The 11218-nt window shown below is 37.9% G+C and overlaps 1 protein-coding gene across 1 annotated transcript in view; it reads right to left on the bottom strand.

The window, feature by feature from the left end:
• Positions 1-921: 921 nt before the first annotated feature.
• LOC145492277 (uncharacterized) overlaps positions 922-11218 on the bottom strand; it is an 83954-nt gene continuing 73657 nt past the window's right edge. Inside the window, exons 16-19 of the mRNA XM_081471676.1 lie at positions 7075-7115; positions 6895-6991; positions 5005-5104; positions 922-1857 (exon numbers count right to left, since the gene is read on the bottom strand). Of these exons, the coding sequence (XP_081327802.1) occupies positions 1789-1857; positions 5005-5104; positions 6895-6991; positions 7075-7115 (307 nt within the window). The 3' untranslated portion in view covers positions 922-1788. The remainder of the gene's footprint in view (positions 1858-5004; positions 5105-6894; positions 6992-7074; positions 7116-11218) is intronic.

Here is an 11218-nt window from a genome sequence, read left to right as displayed (position 1 = left end):
GTACACCAACCTCTATTTAAGCGGCTAGCCCCATTAAGCGGTCACCACCCATTTCCCCGAGGATAGCCCACTGTATTACATGTAAACCAAAAATAATTGCACAGCGCGAAAAGACCTAGGTACGAGTTTAGCGTTACAGTATTACGCAGGGCATGTAGGTAGCGGTGGTCGAGTAAAAGATAACAACAGGGGCAATGGTAAACTATTCATTCTTTTCATTTCTTAATTTAATCTCTTCCTACTCAAAACGATTGACTGTGTGCTCCCAGTGGTTCCAAGCCTTACGAAGCCTTACGTATTAGGATAGAAATTGTCCTACCCCTACCCCCTAAAATGGGATGACAGCATTGCGTGACGAACAAGGAACCGCTGCAAGCAAGGACTCAAGCCATCAAACCATGATGATCAAACGTAATATTTCGGTGTAGTGCAAAGCAAGCAACTATCTGCAAATGACTCAGCAGTTTTTGACTTAGATGCAGTGGGGATCATATGTGTCGTAAGAGGGTCACAGATTCATGGTATTCGACCACTAAATAAGTTGGCAGTTGGCGATGTACATCGGAGGTTATGTAAACAAAAGCAAACTTCTGCTTTATGTGCGACGAATGGTGAGAGAAACACGTCAAATCGGCTTTGGACCTGCCTTTTACAGCAAATGAGGTTAGAACATTTCGAAATTATCAGCTCTGTGTCTATTTCAACTTAACATAGGTCAAGTCATGTGGCGCATGCTGAAATATACGTCTAACCTGTAAATTGAAATTTGACGAGGGAATGGTCAAATATTTGCATTTTTGACGTACTTTGAAAAGCTCTCGCGTCGCTCACAATAATTTGCCCAAAGAAAGTTTTACAGGAATCTGTAGACCATCCTTCTGCAATTCAACCACCAGAAGCTTAATCCATTTGAAGGTTTCGTACATGTTGAAAATTAACTATATTCACGAGGTACTTTTAAGTGAATGAAATATATGTCTTCGAAATGTAATTATTTTGCACCCAAAAAGAGAACGCAACATTCCCTTAAATCAACCCAGTACACATTTAAACATTGCACAAAAATATTTGAGTGTTTTAAAGACGGAAGAATGATGTGGTTTTGCGTGCGAGGCTTTCAAACTTGTTTAATAAAATAGTGCGTCAAATGACGATTTTAACGGGATTTGGTAATTTGCCTATTTCTTTGAAATAAAAGGATATTTTGCCCAAAAAAACTATCCAGTAGTTTTTGTCATGCCCTAGCCTATCTATCATGAAAATATCAGCGAAATCGAATTTTCGATCCTTGCCGAGTTATTTTCCATTTTTATGGACAGGGACTCTTAAGTGAGTTTAAAAGTCCGCCGAAACTACTGAACATGTGTGCTGCTTAACGTTTCATATTCCTAACACACGATAACGAATTGGACTCCACCAGATGTTCCCTCCCGAAGAATGAGGACACTTGAGTACAAGATTAAGTATCACACATAAAATATCTGCTCTAAACTTTAATTTCTACACTAAGCTACATGTAAGTGAATACGATTGTAAAAACTATCTTTACAAAATCACAGAGTTATTTTACTTTCTATGGAGCTTAAGTCCTTAGTACTGAACTGTCGTAGATGTTGATGCATATCCAGAGTCACAACTGTCTTACTGTGAGCTTGTAGCACGGACACCCACAACAAAAGAGGGAGCAAGCTTTTCAGAACAAAGCTGAGCTCTTGTTGCAGGCCTGGCAAAAAATTAAAATTATTCAAAAAGCAACGTCTTGATTGGCCAAGTCAGCCGATAAAACAGTCATTCAGCCGCGAGATCGTCAATATTTGCATACAAAGTGTTGTCATACTCTTTGAGGTTGACGTAGGTCTGTAACAGAAAGGTAAATCATATTATTAGTAAGCTGTTATTTTCACGGGCAAATTAACAGTCACAGAGAAGACGAAAGCTACAAACGAATGGTAAAAACATAATCCATTATATAATTATTAAAAAGACCTGAAACCCAGCTGCAAAAACGTTTTCAATTATATTTTGGAAGTCTTGATGTCTTAGCCTAAGTAAACAGTCGTCGTTTCGTGCAAATTGTACCGGTCGTCGACGAAACTGACATCAAAGCAAAGACTTCAAACTGATAATGTAACCCGGCACTACCCATTTCCGACATACGTTCCTTCAGTTGTCATAGTTGAGTGTTCGGGAGAATTTCGTAGCAATATTTCGGCTGTATTTTGGGGTGAAGTAACAGAGCCCTGCGATAAACAGCTCGACCTTCTGTATGTTTTAGGAATTGAAGTCACAACGAAACCGGTTATGACTAAAATAAAGGTATAGGTAAGGTAAAGTCTGCATACGAGCCAAGTGGCCCACCAGGCTGGAGCTTATCCCGGTTTCTGTAGCATGAAGCGACTAGTAGTATTTCATCTCCCCCCTGGATGGGATGCTAGTCCATCGCAGGGTCACCCCCAGCATTAAGTGGAGCATTAAGTGCATTAAGTGGGTGGAGAGAGGCACTGTGAGAGTAAAGTGTCTTGCCCACAATGTCCGCGGCCAGGGCTCGAACCCGGACCGCTCGATCCAGAGACGAGCGCACTAACCATGAGGCCACCGCGCCTCCCGCATGACTAAAACAAAAACTATATACTAGTAGTAATCAACGATCATGAGTACGTTCGACACCGTCACTTTCATATATATATACCTTAAATGACTTAACTAGCTGACTTTCAACCTCTGTCTACAACCGAGGTTGTACACAGACAGATATAGTGTCAAAGTCCATGTCAGTGAAGAGGTCCCCTGTATAGACTACGACGGCCGATTTGTTGTTCAAAACGTTGCGTGACGGCGCCAGTTTCCGTAGACTCCCAAAAATAGTAGCCCTTCAAAATTTCATGTTTTGACGTAAACTCAGCATGAATTCAAAAGCTAAACAAAAGAACAAGCTTAAACTCTGGCTTGTAAGTAATTTTAAAGCTCCCATTCGATTTGCGTTCATGAAAATTTTCTCGTTTGCCCAAAGGGAAATTCGGTTTGGTTTGCACAATTTCATAATTCAGGCTCTGCGTCTATGCCAAGTTTTGTTTGTTATTTTTAATTTACTTTCAATGGCCTGAGACTAAAGGGGACCAGAAAAACATAATGACGTCGCTGTCATCCCTGGCGGACTTACACCCGTATTGCAGCCCCTTGACAAATGTATTAACAAGTCGTTTAAGAACAAGGTATGTTCCCAATATCAGGCTTGAATGATGAACGGTCCGTTTACTTACACTCCCTCGGAGAAAAAGCGGGCGCCGAGTAAGGAACTTGTTTTACAGTGGATCCACAAAGCTTGGCAAGAGATACCCGCCGATTTAGTCGCTAACGCCTTCAAGTCCTGTGGAATTTCGAACGCTCTGGACGGCACCGAGGATGAAGCTGTGTGGGAAGAAGAAGGAGCTGGAGCTGATGAAGCAGACGACGAGTTGGAGAACGAGTTTGACACGGACAGCGAGTAGGAAGACTAGCCGACAAGACGAACAACAACAACAACCACCACAAAAGCTCTTTTCAGAGTTACCCCAGTTCTTTTCAGAACTAACAAATCCATAAAAGTCAATGACCAACAACTAGTGTCCTTTTCTTGTGTTGTTTAAACTGTAAGTTCTTCTCAAATTGTGATCTTAAGATTTTGTTGCGCGAAAATACTTGACTATAAGACGCACCCCAATTTTAGCACTTACTGACCGCCCAAAGACAGATTTTTCTTGAAAAACCGTGCGCCTTATAACCGAATAACTACGGTAATATAAATAAACTGTTATTCACTTAGCCGTTTAATTAGCTTAACATTCTTTCTAGGTGTTTGTTTACATACCATCATTCTCTAGTTATATGTGCGGCTTCTGTTTCCATTCATTTAACCCGCTATAACGAGCTAGACAACTCGGTAAGATGGTTCTATAACCACGAATCATGTCCATGTACCGAACTACACAACTCGGTAAGTTAAAGTAATATATTTTGCGCACAGAAATCAAAGTCAGCAAAGTGAAACGACACATTTCCTTCATCGATTTATTCCGCACAAAGCGGTGTTGGTTTTTCGTCGAAGACAAGACCGTAGACAACAAGCAGCCACACTGCACCTTTGTGTTTGTCTCAAAAGTCGTATACATTTCGTGAAGACATCGATAAATCTTGCTTACAAGGTCATTTAACGCCATAACTCTAACTTCAAACTTCAAATACGCAACTTGCCGTTAGCAGCAGATAAACACATGGAGACGCGACGAGCACATGGAGACGCGACTAGAATGAACATGATGTCATTCGCCCCTGAAGAATTTTTTTTTGGGGGGGGGGAGCTAAACTGGTGTCCCCCTATAGATAGATAGATACACAGGTCTCGAATTTTTATGCATTACGCGATTAGAGCTGCGTTCTGTCGAACGTAATAATGATATATTCTTCAGAGACAAAGTATACGCCAGAAAACAAGAAAGCCTCTGGCGCTAGTTAGATCACAGACAGCGTTAATTTTGGATCACTACGGATCGGAAGGAAGAAAATATAGGCGATCGAGTATGCACCCAAAAGAAGACTTGAGTTCATAATCGAATGAAAAAAACTGAATTGATGGTCTGATGGTTGACTTCAATTGAGTATAAATAGTATAGAATGATCGCTTTAAAAGAATATAGAATGAAAAAAACCAGAATATCCAAAATTTGTTTATAAGTATTCCACAGCAACCTTTCCGTCTGAAAATCGTTACAATCGGTATATTTATTACATTTTGGCAAACAGCAATTATCAGCATGCAGCAGATCACTTAAACAAACAGTGCTTTCTTGGAGTAAGTATTGATTTACGTAAGTGCTAATGGGATTACATGCATGTATTATGGCATAGGATGCAAAGGTGTGATAAAAATCGAACTAAAAACTTACAAAGAGGGAAAATAAACATTATCAAATTTGCATTACTGAATATGAATGACAGGTTACAAAGAGTGCTTTCAGCTGAGTTTACCTTGTGGTTTCTTTCCATTTCTTTCATCGTTTCCTTTAGTTTGGCAAACGTTGGTCGATCGCTGGGATTTTCTTCCCAACACTTGAGCATAATCTGGTATCTAATAAATAAAAACTGTTAGCAACCGCAAGAAGAGAGGAAAGACGATTTGTCACTACAATTAAATCATTCAAACGACCACATGGCATTCATGATTCAACCGAAATTTTGTTTGTTAGAAATTTACCTTTAGGATCTATTCTTAAAAGAACGATATTAAAATCTTTTAGCCTTTTTAAAGTTGTTATAAAAGAAATGATGTTTATGGGGTCTCGTTAACAAATCTGGTAAAAAGAAATGGCTGATAGTTAGCCACTGTATGTACTCTTATAGCGGGTTCTTTGTTGACAATATCAGTTTCCTTACCAAGCGCTTCAGTTTCTGATAGAGCTACAAAAATATCCACTCTGAATATTTAGAGAGCATGCTACGATTAATCAAAGAAATTACAGCTTGATTTATTAAACACTTGATGCATGACGCGGCTTTAAAATATCCAAAGTTTTACAAAGACTGTATGGGCTCATCATGCAGGGCATTCACAACCTAAAAACAGTTTGCAGCTTTTGAAACTCAATACCCCTTCAATATCACACCCAAAAAGCTAAAACTTTCACCGATTAAGGTATAGACTAAACGAAACACTTTATTCTGCGGAACGTAAATAAATCATTAATATTTTGACTTTTCCTAAAAGTGATGTAAAGTAGCGCAGTGTGATAAGCGCTAGCTTGCCGAGCGAAACACCGGGACTTCAAATCCTAGTGCACGTGGTGACTACTGATTATTTTTCGTTTTCTTCATCATTGTTTTTCCTTTTTCTTTCAAGAAACCATTTACCGAAAGGTAGCGTTTGTCTTTCCGTTTCTTGTGTTAAAAAAATCGTCTGGAGCCTTTAATCATTCGTTTATAACGATTGCTTTCGAATTCACAATATCGCGTTGGTTTCTGAAGGAAAAACCACAAAGACTTTCCCTGAATCGAATCGCTAAGCAAGAACTATAAGTATTTTCCTTAGAATGAAAAAAATCGTTATACCTTCTACCTCTCGAAAATAACTAACTTGACACGCTGCCAGCGACTGTGAAACGGCCTTAGATGGCTGATGTTCGAAACCCGGGGGAACTCCTATATGAAAAGGTCCAGGCTGCTCGTCGTCTCGGGTACAAATCAAGGAATCTGGTCTCCTTTAGGGTGTTGATGACGAAACGTCACCATTTTTAGCTGTCAAAGTATCCTTTAGGGTGCACTCGAGGAAATGATGATAAAAGAAACGCTCTCATTTAATTTCTGTTTTCAGGCTTGATTTCCGCTGATCTCTCGAGTACGCGAGTCGGGTCTACAAGTGCGCGCGGAATCCTTTCTTGAACAGTGGCGAGTAATCGAACCTATTCTGTTTTAAGCGGTATCTTTTAGGGGTTTAATGAAACTCAAGCAACGTCCACATTAGTCCCCCTTAGGAGTTAAATTCAAATTTTCCGACGAGCATCCCTTGATCCCTTGCCTTTTCATATGGGAGATCCCCCACCGGGTTTCCAAATGTCTAACCGGAAGTGAAGAAGTGAAGGAGTGAAGGAGTGATGGGTGGAGTGATGGAGTGAAATCGTTCCAACACTGCAACTTGAAAAATAATAAATATTTTCCAAGTTAAAAGGCAAGATGTAAACAATGATCGCAGCAAAGATTCCTCTGAAGGCAACAGTATGACACCAGCGCGTTGCCAGTGATCTGTTTGTTCGTGTTTTGGCAACCATTTTTACCGTGTTATTGCACCACAACGTTGCCTATTTCAGTGCACACATCGGCTAACCACGCTTCACATAAAAAATGTGCAACAAGACATGTACTTACAGTTTGTTATCCACATGTTTAGGCTTCGGCATTCTGAATCCTTCCTGAAGTTTCGTTGCGATTTGGCGAGGGTTTATTCCTGGATAAGGAGATCCCCCTAGATGTGATAAACAGAGGTAACATGATGGTTTGCACGACTCAGTTACAGTTTAAACGTAAATGATGTGTAACTAAACGTACCTATGGTGAGAATCTCGTACAGCAGCACGCCATAGCTCCAACTGCCAAAACAATAAACATAAATGATACATTACTGGCATCAAAAAGTTGTACGGAAAGAGAAGTTGGGGGAACAATGGAGGGCAGCAAAGGTTGTTAAAGTCAACACTGTTTGGCTCTCTGATATTGCCCTTCTTGTTTCTTAGTCTGTTGAGCAAACTGTGATTCCCAAGAATTCGATCTTTTTAGAGAATCGCTCTGTCACAGATCTAGATGTACATCTTTCAAATCAGAACCTACTTTCAAAAATTATTGCATCTAGTTGTTATGTCAGCATAAACTTCTTTAATTGTGAATAGCTTTTACCAACTCTACATGAAACACGTGTTTTGGGCCGTCAAGGGAACACGTGATTATCCAATCAAAGCGGGAGACAGAGGGGGAGGGGGAAAAACGGTTCATAACGGGCCTAGGCATGTCTGGGTATTTTTGATGCAATGGCCGCTCAAATTAGTAGAAATATTAAGCAACAATGATAAGTAAACCACGAGACGTTCAACATCTCCACTAACCTCTCCTTATGCACCCTCCATGAAGTATATATATCAGGCAACCATCACGATATTATCACAGAAAATTAATTAGCCTTATCTTCCTCGGTTAAATTTCATAATCAGTGACCTCCCTTCGTTCTTTCTTTTATTCTCAGTCATTCTGGTTTGATTCAAAGGTCGAGCCACCTCCATCCTCTCTAACCTCGAAGGTCAGTCTGTACAGTCTGATTGTGGGTTCGAGTTCCCACGAGTTCGAGATTTTTTTTTTGTCTCTAGCGGTAGCCCATTTCATTTCCACAGGTGCAACGCTCAGTCTTTTTCATTGTTGTTATTTTAAAAGTAATCAAAAGCGATTATGAGCACCTGGTAAAAGTCTTATCCTTCATGAGCTTTTATAAACCCTTGACAAACAACTCAACGTGGAGACAAATGTTTTTTTTTTTTTTTTTTTTTTTTTTTGTAATTTTTATTTTTTTTCAACATTTTGGGTTATAATACATACAATACAACACAAGACATAACACTAGTTACAATACTTACAATACGTCATAACTACAATAGATTACATACAACAAATTATAATTACTAATCGTAGCCTAATTATACCTAAAGAATACACAATGCGTTGTTTACAATAGTGCAGCTACCCAAAAAAAAAAAAAAAAAAAAAAAAAAAAAAAAAAAAAAGAAAGTAAGTTAGTGACATGCTGAGAAGGAGAAATTACAAATTAAGCTCAACTATTATTAAGAGATGGCATTAGTTTTTCCCACTTTTTGTATTGTTTATAAAGTTGGTTATTTTTGGTAGCTATTTTTTTTTCAATGTAATAAACGGTTTTTGTCTTTGCTAAAAATATTGTTAATGTTGGTTTAATTTTATTTAATTTACATTTATAAATAAAAAACTTTCCTAGCAGTATCAAGTGATTCAGGATAATAAAGTCTTCGTTGTTGTTGAACACTCCAAACAATATATTTTCAAATGTCAAAGTGTCCAAAGATACATTCTGGTTTGAAAGCCAAGAAGAAAAAGCCCGCCAGAAGTCTTTTGTTGTATCACAATAAAAGAGCAAATGTTCGAGGGACTCGACCTCTTTCAAACAAAAGGTGCACATTGGTGATTCAATCATTTTAAAACGGAATAACCTCTCATTTGTGAAAATTATATCGTTTAATAATTTATATTGGAACTCTCTAATTTTTGTTTCAAGTGTGACAGTGAATGGTAAAGAATAAATTTTTTTCCAGTCTTCTATAACCTCTGGATATTTGTCCTTCAACTTCCTTTTGGCGGTTGGAGGAGTTTGTTTCTTTGTTTTAAATCCTTTATACAAAAGTTTTGAAGAGGCTTTTAACAGATCCGATTTGGTTTCGTCGATATAAATATACACTGTATCCAAATGCTGTTGAGGATATAGTTGCTGATGTTGAATATGTGATTCTTTGATAATTAATCTCCATTCTTTTGGTATGGCATCTACAATTCCTATTAATTTGAAGTACTGGATTGGAGATAGATTCGCTTCCAACACTTTAGGGCTTTCAAGAAATTTACCCGTATCGGATAACAAGTCACCAATTTTAACAATTCCTTTAGTAAACAAATGTTTTTCAAAAAGAGATTTTCCGTGTATCACAATATTCCTATTATTCCAAATAATTTGGTCTACAACATCCTCATAGGTGGCTACCTTGGATTTCTTTAAATTACGAAATGCCTCTAGACACTCTTTGTAGAATATTGGAAGATGAACCGGTAGTTTACTAGTTTCAAAATCACAGAACAGGATGAGTTTTCCACCTATATTTCCAAAAAAGAAATCATCTAAAATAGTTTTCCAAGTGCTGTTGCTCTCTCCTAGATACTTTTTTAAGATCATCACTCTTTGAGCCGATATCATGGATTCAATATCAAGCATTTTTAGTCCTCCATTTTCAATATCATTGATAAGCGCGGTCCGTTTAATTTTATCGTTACCTTTCCAAATGAAACCGAAAATCAGTCTGTTTATCTCCTTGACAAGATCGTTTGATATTGAGATTGCAGTCGCTTTACTCAAAAATTTTGGAATAATGAAGGTCTTAACTATTTGAATCTTACCAATCAGGGTAAGACCCCTCCACTTCCACATACTCAGCGTTTTTTTAATAGATTTGAATATTGAGTCGAAGTTTGCTTTGTCTCGTGATGGTTTGTGATAGTCAAAAACGGTACCTAATATCTTGATTGATTTTCGCACTTTGTGAGTAAAGTCATTTTGTACTAGTTTATGTGGGCCGATACCAAAAACTTCTGTTTTATCGTCGTTAATTCGGAGACCAGAATGCAATGAAAAAACCTTTAAAGTTGTACAAAGTCGCGAATATGCATTTATGTCTTTTAGAAAACAAGTCATGTCATCTGCAAAAAGCGTGAGTTTGATCTCCACGTTTTTGACCATTATTCCTTGTATGGTTTTATCCTGCCTGATTTGACATGCGAGAACTTCCAAAGCTAAGATGAATAATAAAGGTGATAGAGGGTCACCTTGTCGTACACCACGATGGATACAGAAAAGATCTGTAGTAAAGCCGTTATTTAAGATACAGCTGGATATGTTTGTATAAAATGTTTTTACCCATTGTAAAAAATACGGTCCAAAATTGAATTTTTCCAATACTTTAAATAGATATGTATGGTCCAGAGAATCAAATGCCTTTTCAAAGTCAATTGCCATTAGAATACCTGTTGTATTTGTGAGTTTTGCCAATTCAAGTAAATCATCGATTGTTCTAACTGCATCAAATGTAGACTTTCCTTTGATAAAACCATTTTGATTATGGTGAATAAGTTCTGGCAGGATTGGCTCCAGCCTTCTAGCAAACGCTTTGGATGCAATTTTAACATCTACGTTGATCAGTGAGATAGGTCGCCAGTTCTTTATAAATCGTCTATCTTTATCTTTTTTCTCCAATAGGGTAATCATTGCCTGCTTTTGCGAAGTTGATAGTTGCCCGTGTTGGTGAGAGAAGTTTAGAGACTTTTCGAGATACTTTGCAACCACGTGCCAGAACGCCAAGTAAAATTCCACAGTTAAACCGTCACTTCCAGGTGTTTTGTTTTTCGGAAATGTCTTCAATGCTTCGTACAGTTCGGATCTAGTAAGTTGTTTATCTAAAGTCATTTTCTCTTCATCAGACAATTTTTTAGTATCCACTTCATTAAGGAAACGATCAATTGAATTCTCACCTAAATTATACGAGTCTCTATCATAGAGTTTTTCATAGAAATCATGAATCTCTTTCATTATTTCTTTTGGGTCTGTTATATATGAATCATTATCCACGGATAATTTCCGTATACATGTCTTTTTCTTTTTAGCACTTTCTAAATTTAAAAAATACTTGCTATTCTTTTCGCCCTCTTCATACCAACTCACCCGAGATCTTATGATTGCTCCTTGTGTTATATAATCATAATGGCGTTCGTATTCTGATTTGAGAACTTCTAAATCGCAGAGATTTTCAGCACTTGGGTGTTCGTCACATTTTCGCTGACACTCTTTTAGTCTAATTTCCAAATTTACCAGCTCTGACCTTCTCTCTTTTGCTTTCTTCTTACTATAACCAAT

The sequence above is a fragment of the Orbicella franksi genome, chromosome 7 (assembly GCF_964199315.1).
Source record: "Orbicella franksi chromosome 7, jaOrbFran1.1, whole genome shotgun sequence".
NCBI classification, from domain to species: domain Eukaryota; kingdom Metazoa; phylum Cnidaria; class Anthozoa; order Scleractinia; family Merulinidae; genus Orbicella; species Orbicella franksi.
This window is presented reverse-complemented; position numbering and strand designations above follow the sequence as displayed.